We start from the raw sequence: 19,309 nt of genomic DNA on the forward strand, positions 1-19,309 counted from the left end.
TTACTTATAATGTACATATAAAAAGTGATTTGGTAAAGAAAATGTTCTTCGTTGTCATCGGCAATTCAGCAATCGTCTTGTGTTTTTTCTCACTAATATTGTTTGCCTCGTAAATTAACACTAATTACATAATGCCCCTCAAATTTCTAAAATTACTTAAACCTACCTATATAAATATTCTAGGATGTGGTGGTGGCATATATTTTCTTAGGCATGCGATAACCACCCCTAATAACGGCATGATCTCGCCAATAAGGTCCGAGAGTGAGCTGCTCGACTGGTTTGAACTGATCCACCTGCAGCCTCTTCACTTGCACATCTAACACAAGCTCGGCAGGTATTGTCGAGTCTATACTATTTGGCTGGTAAATTAAAAATTTGGAATACGAACAACACATCATCAAGAAGCTCGGCATTTTTTGTGGATATAAAATAAATATTAATCAATAATACAAACCTTTATTGATATCACAAAGTGGCCTCCGGCTTTCAAGAAGTACGACGCATTAAGACCTAATATTCTTGCCTGCAACATAGAGACATAGATATAAATAAATCACACCAGACCATGAAATGAATTTCCTCTTATAGAGATGAAGAAATAAAATGCAGAAACGAGCAGGACGAGAAAGAGAACACGAAACTAAGTTTGTAAAAAAAAAAATAAAAAAATTCATTAACACGTAGTAATAGATTAAGTGACAACTATGTAGACATTAGTTCGGAAGAATAAACAAACAAACCAACCAGCAAAATGTATGATTTTATTAGTATTATAAAACTAGAACATACAAAGTAAGAAACACGAGATATAAATAAAGAAAGCAAACCTGGTCAGGTTGAGCAATATCAGAAATTATGACATCGACCATTCCGACGAGCATTCTGTACTTGCCAGGGTATCTTGCATCTTGAATTATAGGTACAATATTAGTCCTCTTCTTTGCCAATTTGACCAAGTCTCTACTACAAGTATCAGAATATTCAACTGCATATACCACCCCATTCTGCAGAAAGCAAATCGGAATCATCAAACACAACCCCCCATTATTAAACGAGACGAACAAGAGACATTCGATATTCGATTCAATACTTACAGGGCCAACAATGTCCGAAACGTGAGATACAGTGGTTCCTGAAGTCGAAAAACAATCTCAGAACGCACACACACACACACATATATATATATATATATATATATATATAACTCATCAAACAAAACACGAAAAACAACAGTTCAAGAAAGAAATTAATAACATTGATTTGAATAAAAGTGGAAACCTGAACAGAAACCCTCTTCTCATTAAAAACCACCGGCTTTCCAGGAACCATATTATTAGTGCAAAGAACATCCTTTTTTCCCTTAGCGATGAAAACACCCTCAAGACGACTATGCGGATTCACCTCCACTTTAATTCCTCCTCTATATCCACCGCCGCCGCCTCTCTTACCTCTTCTCTTCATCGCACTCCCTCCTCTGCTGCTGCTGCTGCCGCCGCCGCCTCTTCCTCCGCCATCATCTGCAATAAAAGAAAATTTCAAAATTTCTATCCTGAATGGAAGATATGAGATAAGAGTGTAATTTACCTCTGAACGCGGGGGATGTTGCGACCATGGCTGATTGAGCGAATCAGAGTATTTTCGCTATCGATAAATTATTCTAGGGTTTTATAAGGTCCTATATTCATGAACTTCAATTACTTTGCCTTTTTGACCCGTATAATTTTAAATATATCCACTTGCACCCCCTATGTTAATTGTTATGTGGCGTTTTAGAATTATCCAAAACTAAATGGCCCAACCAACCCCACTCTTAAAATCCAGCCCATTACTTGGCTTCAACCAAAGACAAGTAATTTTTTTTTTTTTAAATTCTGTATTTGTTAATGATTATTGTTATTATATTAAGTGATTGTTTTTTTTTTTTTTTTGGTATATGTGTGTGTATGTGTATAGTGGACCAAATACAGTGTGGTGGATGTAATCAAAGCAAACTCACACATGGATAAGGGGCGTAAGGTGATTTTGAAGTTTACCGCCAAATGTGACGATGGTGATGACGATAAGCGGCGTGTCGAAACTTTCATTGCATGTATTCACTATCCATTCAACAAACCTTTTCAAGTTACGCGTGTTGAGTTGTCCTCTACATAGCTACCGGGGTAATTATTTTTTTCGTTTCTTACTTAATTAACTTGCTATATACATTCATTCATTTTACAACTTGAAAAAAATTATTATTCTTTATTTGTTTGAAATTGGTTCGCCGGTTTTATTATTCTATATATATATATATATATATATATATATATATATATATATATATGTATGTATGCTCCGTTTTGTTGATTTTAATGTTATTGGGATGTGAACATACTTTATTTTGTTGCATCTAGAATTTCTTTTTAAAATTGATTGTGTGTAGAGAGGGGTCAATGGGTGGAACAATGCTAATGTTTATTTTGACAATTTGCTTGCTATATTTATTCCCTTTTGGATTCTTGTTTTGTTTAGTTTTGCCTTTCACGAATTTTGTGGTTGTTCAGTTAGTGGATTTGGACACCCAATATCTAATCGTCGTATTAACTGATCAATGTACATTCGTTTCCCAATTTTGTTATGAAATTATTTGCCTAATTAAGAACAAATTGGTATATATAATTTCTCTACATCCAAAAAGCTAGAAAATTAGACTCCATTAGCCAGTCTAGGGGATCTTCCTATTCCATTCCTTCAAAATAAAAAATAAAAATATTACAAGATTAATAATCGATTACAACTAGATTATATCAAAAAAAATATCAACTTTAATAAAAATCACAAGGTTAATAATAGATTAGAAATATTGGAGACATAAAGATACCATCTTAGATAACATACCTCAATGTATGCTCCGTCGACATGACAATCGAACGAGACATATTTGGCCAAAATCTTCGCATAGCCACCATCACACCAATTATTACCAAAGGAATTTCGGATTTCGACGTACAGGTCTCCACTGTCGTACCCGATGCCTGCCACGCTAATATCGTGTAACCCATCTTTGGGTTTTCCCTCCGGTCCTCTGTAAACGCCCTACAAAAATATGTATACATTAATAATATATCAATTATAATGATTTTAACAATAAAAATTATGAATTTACCTCGCCCTTGTGATTTTCGAAGGCCATACACACGTAGATTGACCCGGCAATCACGTGTCCCTGCATAAGAATTTCTTTAATTTTTTGAGGCCGAGTGTCGACGCCATCTAACTTTTGCACACGTTTAACCCATACTTTATCCGCCTTTCAATAATAAAAATAAACATAAAAAATATTATCAAAGATTAGAAAATAGATTATTTACCGAAATCATTTCAATAATAAAAATGAACATAAAAAATATTATCAAGAATTAGAAAATAGATTATTAATAACAAAGTGTTAATTTAATTTACTTACCGAAATAATCTCTTTCTTGTTTTTATTTACTTTTCCAATTTAATTTAATTTAATTCAATTTAATTTAATTTACTTTATTGTTATTATCTATTTTACTTAATTGACCTTGAAGTTTTAATTATTTTACGGGGTATTTTTGTCCATACATAAAATGGAAAAAACCACCTAGCATTCACACTTTTATATATAGTATAGATTAATTCGTTTTTTTTCTTTACCGGTAATTAATGATTTGTTTCTTACTTCCAAACAAAAGTGAACTGCCTTGCAGAAAGATGTTTATAAGATACAATTTTGTCATTTTGCTGATACTGCAAGTCCCGATCCTATTTACGGTATGATGTATTGTTTTGAACAGGACCGACGACTAGTGAATTTTCCACTAGCTCGTCTCTTTCACTCGACTGTACTTTCGCCCGATCATGTCTGACATACCGCCTAACAACTACGAATTCGCTAGTTTTTCCTTGCGCCCGTCAATCTCCCGGATTTTACCCGACGTACCAGATCAAAATCAATGTTGTAAGTATAACAAGTTTTAATTAATTATATATATTCCACTCACATATATATATATATATATATATATATATATATATATATATATATATATATATATATATATATATATATATATATATATACACACACAACTAATTCAAATTGTTTGTTTTATGATAGTAAGTTGTTGGGGACAAACAAGTTATGTACTAGTGATCAGTTACGAGCTCAAGTCAACTCATCAAGAGTTGTCTGATTATGAAGTCTCGGTGCAGGATTTAATGGACAATGTCTACAAACATGCGAACGTAGTCAGTTACTTTAAGGATGATCCAAATGATACTCACGTAGCATGTCCGCGTGAAGAAATGGAATACTATCTAAGTTCGTCTGAAGATGCACTTAAGTACATTCACGAGCTCAAGTCAACTCATCAAGAGTTGTCTGATTATGAAGTCTCGGTGCAGGATTTAATGGACAATGTCTACAAACATGCGAACGTAGTCAGTTACTTTAAGGATGATCCAAATGATACTCACGTAGCATGTCCGCGTGAAGAAATGGAATACTATCTAAGTTCGTCTGAAGATGCACTTAAGTACATTCAGGATCATGGAGTTTGGTTGGTCAGTGAAGAAAATACACATCACTGTGTGATTTTTTTTTCTCTAAATCTTTGCTAGGAAAAAAGAAAAAAGGTACTCAGGATCTCATGTTACTTCCCCCTTGTTTCTGATTAATCTACTCCAAAAATAAATGTTGTTTCGTGTCAAAGAGAAACAAGTGATCGTCTTTCCCATGCATATATGTATGGAGATGTACGTGAATATACATTTCACTGTTTCAGATTTAGGGTTTTCACTTGCATCTTTAAAATCGCTGTATATTTTTTTTTGGCATATGAGGAAATGAATCACCATTAAAGGGTCTGAGCTACTGCGTTTTTTCAGCTAAAAAAATATGGAAATAATATAACGTTCAGTGCGTGCAGTGTGTGTGTGTGTGTGTGTGTGTGTGTGTGTGTGTTCGTTCATCGTTCACATTTTTTAAAATCTCAGATCTGCATCTTTAGTTTGATCTTTATTTTACCCAGAAGCAATATCTTGAAGTACAGATTTCACATAAGTTTTGCAGCGGTTAATTAGTGTTTTGGCCAGTAAATTTGTCTGCTTTGTTTCTATATTAGTGCTATTCTCTTTCCAGCCGCCTGACTTCGTCCTGCTATACCTGAAAAACCCCATAAAAAACTCCCAGTCGTCCCTTTTTCCTTTTTTCACAAAGTCCATCACCTGACCATGGTTGCCCCTCTCTCTCTCTCTAGAACTCTCTCTCTCTAGATCTCACAGACACACACACACAGGGAGAGACACACACACACAGACACAAACATACTCACGCACGCACACACACACGCGCGCGTCGTCTCAGTTCACACCATTGCTTTGCATCATAAATGGCATCTGTGCGTGTTTGTTAATGTTTTGTTCTACATACTGGTTCGTCACAAATGATCACACTCTCTCAGACTAAACTAACATCTCCATTTTTTGTTGTACTCTGTTTTGATCTTCAAGACCTTTTGCCGCCGTTGAAGGATTGATCGATCTGAGCTGCGGATGATGTCCAACTTTGCCGAAGAATTTTGAAACTTGAAAATTGAGTTGATAACGGTTTGTTCTTTAATTTCGACTTCTTTGATTATATATATATAGGTGAATTTTCACGTATTTTTCTTTGACTAGAAAGGTGTGACGTGCGTTGCACGTCTCTATTAATTTATGTATATATTAAAGTATATTGAAATAGTAGATGTGATTTTATTTAATATTAATATATATATATATATATATATATATATATATATATATATATATATATATATATATATATATATATATATATATATATATATATATATATATATATATATATATACTATGTATTTATGTTACAATATCTATTTTTTCTTATGTTATTCAAGTAATTACTATCATCGTCTTGAATATCATATGTGTAGTGATTTTTTTTTTTTTTTTTAATTAGAACATTTTCGATCATGTGATTACTTTCATTTCGAGTTGTCTCATCTACTCTTGATTGTTTATTATTTTTATTTTTTTTCATTTTTAGAACAAATGACAAATAAATATTAATGAAAAATTAAACATAAATGAAAAATTGGATGGAGACATGATCATTATCGTGAACACACGGTTCACGAGTGAGAATCGACCTGGGTTCACAATTCAAAAGTACAAGACCATTAACCAATCTTAAGATTAAGAATTTGATTATAATTTTTTTTTATTTAGTACAAGGGACAAATGAATATTAATGAAAAATTAAACATAAATAAAAAATTAAATGGAGACTTGATTATTGTCGTGAACCAACGGTTCACGAGTCAGAATCGACCGGGGTTCACAATTAAAAAATCCTAGACCATTAACCAACCCATGTTAAGAGTTTGATTATGATTCTAAAATGCAATTTCACAAATCGAGTGTTGGTTCAACCAACGATTGCCGACAGATTTAAGCTGTTGTGATTACAATTTTTCAATGAATCAGAAATTATTAATTATTGTATTTAACATGCATTAATGAACTATTTAATTATTATCTATTTTACTTAATTGACCTTGAAGTTTTAATTATTTTACGGGGTATTTTTGTCCATACATAAAATGGAAAAAACCACCTAGCATTCACACTTTTATATATAGTATAGATTAATTCATTTTTTTTCTTTACTGGTAATTAATGATTTGTTTCATACTTCCAAACAAAACTTGAAAATTGAGTTGATAACGGTTCGTTCTTTAATTTCGACTTCTTTGATTATATATATAGGTGAATTTTCACGTATTTTTCTTTGATTAATTCATTTTTTTTCTTTACCGGTAATTAATGATTTGTTTCTTACTTCCAAACAAAACTTGAAAATTGAGTTGATAACGGTTCGTTCTTTAATTTTGACTTATTTGATTATATATATAGGTGAATTTTCACGTATTTTTCTTTGATTAATTCATTTTTTTTTTCTTTACCGGTAATTAATGATTTGTTTCTTACTTCCAAACAAAAGTGAACTGCCTTGCAGAAAGATGTTTATAAGATACAATTTTGTCATTTTGCTGATACTGCAAGTCCCGATCCTATTTACGGTATGATGTATTGTTTTGAACAGGACCGACGACTAGTGAATTTTCCACTAGCTCGTCTCTTTCACTCGACTGTACTTTCGCCGATCATGTCTGACATACCGCCTAACAACTACGAATTCGCTAGTTTTTCCTTGCGCCCGTCAATCTCCCGGATTTTACCCGACGTACCAGATCAAAATCAATGTTGTAAGTATAACAAGTTTTAATTAATTATATATATTCCACTCATATATATATATATATATATATAGACACACAACTGATTCAAATTATTTGTTTTATGATAGTAAGTTGTTGGGGACAAACAAGTTCTGTACTAGTGATCAGTTACGAGCTCAAGTCAACTCATCAAGAGTTGTCTGATTATGAAGTCTCGGTGCAGGATTTAATGGACAATGTCTACAAACATGCGAACGTAGTCAGTTACTTTAAGGATGATCCAAATGATACTCACGTAGCATGTCCGCGTGAAGAAATGGAATACTATCTAAGTTCGTCTGAAGATGCACTTAAGTACATTCAGGATCATGGAGTTTGTTTGAACAGCGACTACAAATTGTACTAAATAAAAAAAAATGAATTAATGATTAATTCATCTTAATTTTTCATTAATATTCATTTGTCCCTTGTACTAAAAAAAAAAAAAATTATAATCAAATTCTTAATCTTAAGATTGGTTAATGGTCTTGTACTTTTGAATTGTGAACCCAGGTCGATTCTCACTCGTGAACCGTGTGTTCACGACAATGATCATGTCTCCATCCAATTTTTCATTTATGTTTAATTTTTCATTAATATTTATTAGTCATTTGTTCTAAAAATGAAAAAAAATAAAAATAAGAAACAATCAAGAGTAGATGAGACAACTCGAAATGAAAGTAATCACATGATCGAAAATGTTCTAATTAAAAAGAAAAAAAAAATCACTACACATATGATATTCAAGACGATGATAGTAATTACTTGAATAACATAAGAAAAAATAGATATTGTAACGTAAATACATAGTATATATATATTAATATTAAATAAAATCACATCTACTATTTCAATATACTTTAATATATACATAAATTAATAGAGACGTGCAACGCACGTCACACCTTTCTAGTCAAAGAAAAATACGTGAAAATTCACCTATATATATATAATCAAAGAAGTCGAAATTAAAGAACAAACCGTTATCAACTCAATTTTCAAGTTTCAAAATTCTTCGGCAAAGTTGGACATCATCCGCAGCTCAGATCGATCAATCCTTCAACGGCGGCAAAAGGTCTTGAAGATCAAAACAGAGTACAACAAAAAATGGAGATGTTAGTTTAGTCTGAGAGAGTGTGATCATTTGTGACGAACCAGTATGTAGAACAAAACATTAACAAACACGCACAGATGCCATTTATGATGCAAAGCAATGGTGTGAACTGAGACGACGCGCGCGTGTGTGTGTGCGTGCGTGAGTGTGTTTGTGTCTGTGTGTGTGTGTCTCTCCCTGTGTGTGTGTGTCTGTGAGATCTAGAGAGAGAGAGTTCTAGAGAGAGAGAGAGGGGCAACCATGGTCAGGTGATGGACTTTGTGAAAAAGGAAAAAGGGACGACTGGGAGTTTTTTATGGGGTTTTTCAGGTATAGCAGGACGAAGTCAGGCGGCTGGAAAGAGAATAGCACTAATATAGAAACAAAGCAGACAAATTTACTGGCCAAAACACTAATTAACCGCTGCAAAACTTATGTGAAATCTGTACTTCAAGATATTGCTTCTGGGTAAAATAAAGATCAAACTAAAGATGCAGATCTGAGATTTTAAAAAATGTGAACGATGAACGAACACACACACACACACACACACACACACTGCATGCACTGAACGTTATATTATTTCCATATTTTTTTAGCTGAAAAAACGCAGTAGCTCAGACCCTTTAATGGTGATTCATTTCCTCATATGCCAAAAAAAAATATACAGCGATTTTAAAGATGCAAGTGAAAACCCTAAATCTGAAACAGTGAAATGTATATTCACGTACATTTCCATACATATATGCATGGGAAAGACGATCACTTGTTTCTCTTTGACACGAAACAACATTTATTTTTGGAGTAGATTAATCAGAAACAAGGGGGAAGTAACATGAGATCCTGAGTACCTTTTTTCTTTTTTTCTGGCAAAGATTTAGAGAAAAAAAAAATCACACAGTGATGTGTATTTTCTTCACTGACCAACCAACCGGAGAAAATTAGAAGAAAAGAAATTGAAAATGAAAATGAGTCAAAATAAATTATCCTCGAACTAAATACTTTTCTTTCATTCTGGTTTTTATGGAGGAGGGAAAAACAGAATTTGTTCTGCAATATGAAGAAGAGACATCATGTATACAGCTCTAAAACTCACACTCTGCACACACACTTCACGCACGAAGAGAGAGAGAGAGAGAGAGAGAGAGAGAGAGAGAGATGAGAGAGAGATAGTTAGCTGCTGATGGTCAGTGGTCCCTTCATAGTTAAATGACCTAAATACCCCCACTGTGCACAAAAGCCAAAAAGCGCCTAGTTAGGCGTACGGTAATTCCAAATGAAACACCCCATGAAAAAAAATGTTTTTTTTTTCTTTTTTTTCTCGCAAGTGAAAAATCCATTCCATTTCCCGTTCCAAAAAAAACGAAAAAATATCTGTAAATTTGAATGGAAAAACTCGTTCCTATTCGGAAATTTTAGGATCGAAATTGGCGAAAATCGAAATATTCCTAATTTTAGTCACTTATAATATAAAATGTATAATTTTATTCGCATTATAAGGATAATGTTCGTAATTATATTCCAAAATTGAAATTTGGATCGGAAATTGGAATCTCATATATAATCCAATTTCGATCCAAAAAAATTCAGAAAAAAATCAAAATCAAATTTTCTGAATTTGGAACGAAAAATATTGTATGCTTGCAGTCAGGGTAATCGGACCTGCGACCCGATCCAACCCGGAGGAAAGTGCTTCAACCCGAATTCATTGGCCGTACATGCGAGTTACTCTTTTAGTTCATATTGGGCCCAAATGTGGAAAGCGGGTGCGACTTGTTTCTTCGACGGGTTGGCCTTTATGACCTCAAAAGATCCGAGTAAGTTAATTTTCTCATATTTTTTTGTATTTATTAATTATTGAATTCGTTTTATTAATCTTTGAATACTTATTTTGCAGGTTTTGGATCTTGCAAATTTCCAAGTATTGACATTTAAAAGCATGTAGGTTTATTTCATGGCAGCGACTATTTGCAAGACGAAAATTACTTAGGGCAAGACCAAATTATTTTTTTTTTATTAAATTCAGTATAAAAAGACTATAATAACCTTAATAAAATACAAACAAAATAAAAATTATTTTATTAATTTCCTTTTGCAAGACCAATTTAAAAAATAAAAATTAATAAAAAAAGAAAGAAAAAAGAGAATTGAGAATTGAAAAACGAGGAGGGAAGAAGGGAAGAAGAAAACAAAAAAATCAATTGCAGCACTCAATCGTCGCCCCGTCGCCGTCGTCGTCGCCCCGTCGCCGTTGAAGTCCACCACCTCCCCGTCGCCGTTGAAGTCCGTTGTTGCCCCAACCCCGCCACAACAATCTCACGAAAAGCAAGTAAGGAAATTACTTTTTGAATTAATTTTTTTTTGAGAAATAAATGTGATAAACATGATTTTATTGTTAGAATAATGAATTCAAGTCATTTTAGAACATATTTGATGATTCTAGGGTTCGATTGTAGCACTATTGTTGAAGGAGTTGCGGTTTTACAAAAAACGACCTGTACTTGTCGATTTTTTGGCTAATTTTCGACACACTGGTGTCGATTTTTTAATCAAATTTCGACAGCAAACAATTATCGATTATTGGACCTTTTTTCGACATCTCAATGTCGATATGTGTACAAAATTTCGACATAAACCCGGTGTCGAGTTTTGGAGCAATATTCGACATTGCTGTGTCGAATTTGTGTACAATTTTCGACACAGAGCTTATGTCGATTTTGTGTACAAATATCGACACTATGATGTCGAAAATTGACTGGTAAACTGATTTTTTTTTTTTTTTTTTTTTTATATAAATGATTAATATTATATTTATATTTTTCCAGTGGAACCGCGTATTCCCCAAACTGCTTCTGAGCGCAAGAGAAAGGCATTGGTCAATCGTAAAGTTCGACGTGGCGATTCTCAAGCTACTCGGGTCGATCCTCCGGCCAATCGTACACGTTTACCTACCGATGTTGAGCCTTCATTGTCCATACCTGAGGATCCACCGCTCACATCGACCACTGAAGTTGGTGGATCTAGTAGCCAATCGGCTGGCCCCAGAGGACCATAAATACCAGACTTTATGCCGCAGTTTGAGAATCATATCGCCCGACAGATTTTGTCCGGAAAGGTACTTTTACACTTATAGACACACATATACATATGTTATTGAAGTTATTTACTTTATTGATTGAATGTTTATTTTTATTAAAATTGTAGGAGCGCGAAAGTGTGAGGGTTCATAATCACACAACAATGTTGGAGAAGTGGCGGATGGCTCCTTTTATGACCGAGGTTGTCGAGAGGTCCGGTTTGATGCCCCTTGTACGTCATTCGTACAAGGTGATAGATAGTGCATTGGTGTTGACTTTCATAGAGCGGTGGATTTGTTTAATAACTATTCGGATTTGATAGATAGTACAAGGTTATATCTCCAACATATCTTCGGAACTTCGGATGTATTTGTTTAATATATATATCCTTGGTAGTTTTTTTTCGAACCTGCGCATAAGAAGGTTAAATTAGTAATACAGAATGGGAAAAAAAATTACAGCGAAATATCGACATATTGATGTCGAAAATTATGATAAATATTGACATGTTGATGTTGATAAATGTGACATATTTCGACGCTAGAGCGTCGAAAATTGTTGTTTTTTTCGACACGCTGGTGTCGATATTGTACTGATATATTTTTACGCATATATTACCGGTAGTTTTTCCAACACCATCGATTTACCGGTGCTTCGATTGAAGATGTCGGTTACCATCGATACAGTGATCGGCTGCGGCATAAGCTGTTCACGTTGCTTTTGGATACCAGAAATAGGAGTGCAACTCTCAGGAGTCTACAATGTTTAACCAATATCACGTATTACTAAATGAGAAACCAAAAAATGAACTATGAGCTAAAAATTTCAAAAAAATTACCTTTGGGGAACAACTATCTTTGCTTGAATTAAGCTCGTACTCAAATTTGGATGGGTTGTGTCGGGTTGATTTATCAATACGCAATTTTTTTCCGGGACGACCTTTGGTAACAACATTTTGCATTGGCTCAATGAGAGAGTTACTCTCGGGGTGTGTAATCTCCCGCAATTTCATAAGCAATTGAACCCTTTTTTTTGCGTCGGACGGATCGAAAACAGCCCGCCATGCTTCCATTTCTTCCGCATCAGTCGGGAGATGTTCATCCTTTGTACAAATCATTGGCTCCATGCTCAAGTGCTTCCAATACGGGTCTATCCAGTCCAATGAGATGGGAGTGCGATTTATGACGTTACCATGAAGTTCGTGGGCGCAAGGTAATCCATGAGTGGTTCGGATATCGCAAATACAAGACATAAACTCGTTCGGAAGCAACTCAAGTGATTTTTTCACCTCAAGTTTGAGTTGCTCAAGAGCGTACAACGACACACATCCTCGAAGTTCGTTGTATATCGTTACTTTGTAACTGTGTTGGTAAGTATTCTTGCTCTTCTCAAACGAGGCTTTGATTTCCGTATATTGATGCATCAGTAGGTTGTCAATATGAGCCCAAATCTTTACAAATGTGCCCATACTATTTCCCAACTCTTTCTTCATTCGTGAGTGTGCACCCTCTACCCGGTTAGAAGTGTACGTTCCAAGATGCCTATGTTTGTTTGTCCAAGCCGAGACAATCATCTCTTTGTACGGATCCAACCACGAATGAGAGACATAAGTTAAAGCATCCGGGTAGTCAACAAAATTTGTTTTCATAACATCCCATTCTTTATGAAATGACTCTTCTGTCTCTTGACCAACAAGACTTGCCCATTCCGACTCAAAATCTTTCCACTTATCATTGTTTGTTTTGAACATCTTCTTACAATTACTAAGAATGTTTTTGCTCACGTGCCATCGATACAAAAGTTGTTGACTGGAGGGATATACGATCTCTATAGCCTTCATCAAAGCCATCTCTCGATCTGTGACTATACAATTAGGTCTAGGACAACTTTCCATGACCTTCGCCAAGCTCTTCAAGGCCCATACGTAATTGTCTATTTTTTCCGCCCGAAGGTATGCAAATGCAACAGAGAACGTTTTATTCGTAGAAGTAATACCCACAATCTCCAGGAATGGGAGTCTGTATATGTTGGTTTTGTATGTACAATCCATAACCAATACATACGGATAAATACATGCCAATTTAATGCACGTAGGGTGGGTCTACAACAAGTCCATTACCTCGTCGGTCTCCTCCAAATATATGTGATACTCGAAGTAGTTATTTTCGGACAACTTCAACATCAACAATTGCATTTGAGTTCTACCAGCATTCTCTTTGAACTGGATCTTCTGACGAGCATTATAAACCGTCTTAATTAAAGACGCATTTGTAGGATTCTTCAACTTTAGTGATGATAAGATTGCCTTTGGTTTCACCAATGCGTTTGACAAGTCTTCTACCAGTGCCATCTCTTCACTTGTTAATCTTCCAACATATGAGTGGCCTTGAAAGTTTTCAAAATCTGAGTGGTTGTGACTACCACATTCAACTGTCAACACCCACCCAACTTCTTCATCATCCATGCCCATTTTTTGGCCCTTCAACTCAAACGGACACTCATATATCTTGGACGTTGTTTGCCTTTTTCCCTTTCCTTGGTCGTCTTGACCGGGTACCTTTTTGCCACGATACACTCCCGCACGCTCACATACAAGTACCACGTAGGGCCTTCTACGTCTATTTTTTCCCGGGTTTGAAGACTTTACTGACATTATCATTCCTAGTCGCATACCAACTTCGCGCACACATGTGACTAAATTGTCCCTTGTTGCAAACTCCTCATGGGTGGTAAATTCATGTGAATAATCCAAAGCCAATTCCCTACATGCATTAGCTCCACTACACGCGCTAGGTACAAAACTCTGCAAGAAAAATCGGAAAATTGGTTACACAATTGTAACATTGATAATTCGACACACCAACGTCGAAATATGCGCTTAATATCGACACCATAATGTCGAAAATTTCAATATAATTCGACAGTTAAGGAGTGTCGAATTATGTTGAAATTTTCAACACTACTGTGTCGATATTAAGCGGATATTTCGACCTGTACATGTCGATTTTTTTGTACGTGAAATGAGGTGCGAAAAACGAGAAAAACGATCACAAAGTACAATATTTCTTACCTCTTTGTGTTCTTCGACCTTAGAATCCTCCATATTTATGTCTTGTGTATCCATAATGTCCTTCTTTTCAAGTTTTAGTAAGATTTGAGGGTTTTATGTGATAAGAGTTTTGGAGAATATGGAAGATTTTTTTGTGGAAAAAAATGTGTAAAATGAGGGTGAAGAAGAAGATGTTGGTGTTTTGTTGGGGGAGTGAGTTCCCTCTCTTTTTTCCTTTTTTTTTTATTCTTTTTTTTGTATTTTTTTTTGGTCTTGCAATAGCAATTAGCTTAATTTAAATTAATAATATCTAAATTATTATTGGGGTTATATTTGTAATTTCCAGTCTTGATCTTAGTAAATTTATTTATATTTTGGTCTTGCATGAAGTAATGTCTTGCACTTAGTAATTTTCGTCTTGCAAATATCTGCAGCCTTATTTCATTATTAATTTATTGGACCTTCATTTAGGGTTGAAAGGCCTATTTTTGTGCTGGGCCGGGCTTGATAGCCCATTTTTTTCTCGAAATGTTTTATGTTTTACGAAAAGTAATGTTTAATCATTTGATTTGATGTAGGGAATGTACAACTGATGTTTGTATCCTAATAATTTAATTTAGAAATTATGTTTTATGTTTAGTTGGAGATTCTCGATTTACCGATATTTTCTATTTTATTTATTCCGTGTATTTAGGAATTTAATTATATAAATATTTTAACAATGTATCAAGAGTAAAGTCAAAATTGTTGACTTTCAAAATCAAAGGGGATCAGTAAAATTAACTAGCAACAAGGGGATTGGATGGAATGATAGCTCACTCAGATCTTATCAGAAACATATTTAAGAATAGAGGCTGATAAGATAAGATATATAAATGTGGGCCCCAGCTTTATGCTTATTTAACCTCGGAGTTCACAATCATGCCTGTATATTTTTCTTTTGCAAATGCTCAATAATTGCAAATATATATATATATATATTCATAATTCAATTCAAATTGTCGTTTACTTAGTGGTAACTTGCCGTTGGTGGGAAAGGCAATTATTCGATTAGCTTTGTGCGTTGAACCTTCACTTTATTTCATTATTCTTTAAGGTTATTTTTATCATTTGATCTAAACACACTATGAGTAACTTCAACGGGATTATTAAATGGGTTATCAAATACATTAACCTTCATTTGACTCCCCAAATTTAAAAACTATATCCTCCAATCTGGTTATTACAATAGAGTTCTATTTTGATAACTCATCCATCGGAAAGTAAAAATACATCCCAAATAAATAATTATCAAATATTCTCCTAAAAAATAGGAGCACATGAAAAAAGAAAAACCTCAACAAAATTGAGTTTTCTTTTGTTTACGTGAAAATCTCAACAGAATAAAATTAATTTTTTTACCATATTCAACAAATTTCCTCTAGAAAAAAAAATCTCAAAAAAATCTCTAACACATTTTTTTTTCCTCTAGAGCTTCAATAAAATTCCAAAGAAAAAAAAGAATCTCTATGCATATATAATTTTTTTTTTCTATTTTCAAAAGGTAAAAACGTGATTAATATTGATTTTGAGGATAATTTACCAGAAAAATCGGTTTTGTATGATTATTTAAAATGGATTAAAAAATAAATAATATATAAATAATCATAAATTTGTTTGATAATTGTTTTTTGATACTTGTGGTTGGAGTTCACTAGTTGTATAGAGATATCAAAGTATAATCTTGGTTATCAAATGAGTATTAGATAACCCCATTTGATAACAATGGGTTGGAGTTGCTCTAATATTAATGTGTGTTTAAATGATAAATATCGTGTATTTCATCATGTGTAACATAGTATAGACTACTTAACTATTAGTTGACTCCGGGAATATGTAATTGGTTGAGTAAAATATCACAGAGAATGGAAGAAACTCGAATATTTATAAAAATGCTGGTAGAATTTGCTCTAGATTGTTCTAATGTTAACTCGTTATAGATACTTCTAGAGTGTCTCGCAATGAATGGTCTAACAGTTATAGCAAGTGAGTATATGGCAATTGACCGATGTTTGAATACACTTGTCAACGATTGCTAGATCAAGCTTATCACACATGATTTAGTCTAATCTAATTTTATATTTTTGATTTTGTTTTAATCTTTTATAATAGTGACAATTCAACAAAACAAGAAGAAAGAAGTGATGAGATTGAAATATAGATGTCTTTTATTTTATCTAAAAAGAAGAAAAAGAATTTGTCGCCACCAATATCGGCAAAACCACTCTTCCTTCGGTCTCCCATCACACTAATAATAACAAATTAATAATAATAATAATAATAATAATAATAATAATAATAATAATAATAATAATAATAATATATCTTCTTCACCTTATCCTATACGTACACGGCCTCTGTATGTAATATATCTCTGCCTTACCCTTTTATATAGGACTACTGCACTTATCATACCTCTGTTAAAAAACAAATTCAATTATCAAAACCCTCAAAACCAGCATCGATTATCCACTTTTGAAAATCAATCAACGGCATCGAAGTGATTGTTGAATGGACTGTTGCCTTTCGTACGCCAAATCCAGCTTCACAACTCTCCCCGCCGCGGCCGCCTTCCGCCGTCCGATCACTTTTTGTGCGCGGCGGAGGCCGTCGTCTGTGGTGGCTAGTTCCAGGAGTGCCAGCAGGTGCGAGTTCAGCGGCTTGAGCGCGCCGCTGGTGCCGACGACGCCGGCTGGGAGGTTCCTGACCGGTGTGTTGCTGGACAATCCCGGCAACTTTCAGATCACCGCTACGGAGGAGCTGCGGCGACTGGCGGCGGAGAGGGATGTAGTAGCGGCGCGTTTGCAGCTCAGCCTCGGCTCCGACGAAGCTTGCCTTCATAGGTTTGTTGATCTCTCCGTCTCTAATCTTAATTATGCCAATTTGTTACTCAATTACATATGCTTAAAACTATTTAATTGCTTGTGTATGTACTATGTATGTATGTATGCTCTCTGATTTGAGCATTGAATTATTTACCTAATCATATGATGCATATGATAATTAGGTAAAAATTGGATCTCAGTCCTCAGAATGTTTTATTTTTTTATTTTTTGATGCACGCGTTATAGGACGAGGGCCGAGAACTCGTCGAGAAAAACGGCATCGAGAAAAAACCGTGGTAATGTTGGTTTAATCTGCACAAAAGACTCGATTGTCATTGTACTATTTACTGACATAAGAAACTAATGACAGGAGAATTGCGGAGCTAAAACAGAACGAATGCCAAAATGAAGTCGAAGATATTATGTATATGATGATACTGCACAAGTTTTCCGAGATGAGAGTTCATTTGGTTCCGAAGCTATCCAAATGCGTCTACAAAGGCAGGTTCGAGATTTGGCCTTCGAAGGAATGGGAGCTCGAATCTATTCATAGCTTCGAAGTTCTACAAATGGTGAGGGAGCATTTGAGCGCTGTCATCGGATGCAAGGGTAACGCTAACGTCACCGACACTTGGGTCACAACCAAGATACAAAGGCTTCGCCTCTGCCGATTATACGCTGCTTCTATCTTGTACGGATACTTTCTGAAGTCCGCTTCTTTGAGACATTTCCTCGAACGGGTCTTAAACACGAGCACTTCCAACTTCAGTATTGGTGGTCAAGGTCAAAGTCAACTTCCGGTTTCGGAGATTTTTTCTGTAGAATCGAATGTCATTGGCTGTGTGGGCCAAATATCGCAGGAGAATTTGGGATTTTACGTGATGGGATTCGACCAGGAGATGATTCAGATGTGTGCAAAACCGAAGTCTATTGAGGCGATGAATCTTATCGAGAGACATAGCTGTGCTCTGTTTGGGGATGAGGTGACAACCGATGATGTTATTACAACCTCGTTTGCCAGTCTGAAGAGGTTTCTGTTGGAAGCTGTTGATTTCGGTTCTTTCTTGTGGGAATCGGAGAATTCTGTGAGTGATGTGTATATGCTCGACGAGAACTGAATTAAATGGGCTCGTTTTCTTTTTTTTTTTTTCATTTAATTTATAAATAATAGGCGTATACTTTTGTATAGATGAACTATTTCTTGCTTGCATCTAGCAAAATGTGGATATGTGTATAGTGTGTGCATATATACTCTTTTTACATATTAATGTACATATAAGAAGTGATTTGGTAAAGAAAATGTTCTTCTTTAAATATTCTAGGATGGGGGTGGCATATATTTTCTTAGGCATGCGATAACCACCCATAATAACGGCATGATCTCGCCAATAAGGTTCGAGCTCGACTGGTTTGAACTGATCCACCTGCAGCCTCTTCACTTGCACATCTAACACAAGCTCGGCAGGTATTGTCGAGTCTATGCTATTTGCCTGGTAAATTAAAAATTTGTAATACCAACAACACATCATCAAGAAGCTCCGCATTTTTTGTGGGTATAAAAAATAAAGGGTAAATTCCACTTTACCCATTGTACTTTAGCTGGATATCACTTTGCATCGATTTGTCCTCTTGTACTTTGGTTTGATATCACTTTACCCCCTTCTACTCTCAATTGCCCCTTGTACTTGAAAAATTATCTCACCCCTCCCAGTTTAAATAATTATTAATAAAATAAAAAAATAAAATAAAATTGTGACTGGGATCGTGGACTATTTTTCTACGCTGTCTTGATTTTTTTATTTTTTGTTGTTTTTTAATTTTTTATTTTTTCAATTGTTTTTAATAATTATTTAAAGTGGAGGGGCGACATTTTACGCACACACTTCACACACGGAGAGAGAAGAGGAGAGAGA

General features: G+C 34.6%; 4 protein-coding genes across 4 annotated transcripts in view; 1 reads left to right on the top strand and 3 right to left on the bottom strand.

Annotated features, from left to right (window-relative positions):
• LOC105955962 (small ribosomal subunit protein eS8) overlaps positions 1 to 19,309 on the bottom strand; it is a 38,944-nt gene that overhangs the window by 16,219 nt on the left and 3,416 nt on the right. The gene's annotated exons all lie outside the window — the stretch shown is intronic.
• LOC105955910 (rRNA 2'-O-methyltransferase fibrillarin 2) lies at positions 65 to 1,140 on the bottom strand. The gene is made up of 4 exons (XM_088817359.1): positions 1,098 to 1,140; positions 831 to 1,007; positions 458 to 526; positions 65 to 362 (listed from the first exon to the last, which is right to left on the bottom strand). The coding sequence occupies exons 2-4, from the start codon at positions 882 to 884 to the stop codon at positions 180 to 182; spliced, it is 306 nt and encodes a 101-aa protein (XP_088673485.1). The 5' UTR covers positions 885 to 1,007; positions 1,098 to 1,140; the 3' UTR covers positions 65 to 179.
• LOC148771374 (uncharacterized) lies at positions 13,585 to 14,586 on the bottom strand. The gene is made up of 2 exons (XM_088817609.1): positions 14,554 to 14,586; positions 13,585 to 14,286 (listed from the first exon to the last, which is right to left on the bottom strand). Exons 1-2 carry the CDS (start codon positions 14,584 to 14,586, stop codon positions 13,585 to 13,587), a joined length of 735 nt encoding a protein of 244 aa, XP_088673735.1.
• LOC105955967 (UV-B-induced protein At3g17800, chloroplastic) lies at positions 16,874 to 18,710 on the top strand. Its single transcript, XM_012979776.2, has 2 exons — positions 16,874 to 17,414; positions 17,767 to 18,710. The coding sequence occupies exons 1-2, from the start codon at positions 17,083 to 17,085 to the stop codon at positions 18,512 to 18,514; spliced, it is 1,080 nt and encodes a 359-aa protein (XP_012835230.2). The 5' UTR covers positions 16,874 to 17,082; the 3' UTR covers positions 18,515 to 18,710.

This window comes from Erythranthe guttata, chromosome 4 (genome assembly GCF_056151865.1).
Source record: "Erythranthe guttata isolate IM_541 chromosome 4, IM_541, whole genome shotgun sequence".
Classification (NCBI taxonomy): Eukaryota; Viridiplantae; Streptophyta; class Magnoliopsida; order Lamiales; family Phrymaceae; genus Erythranthe; species Erythranthe guttata.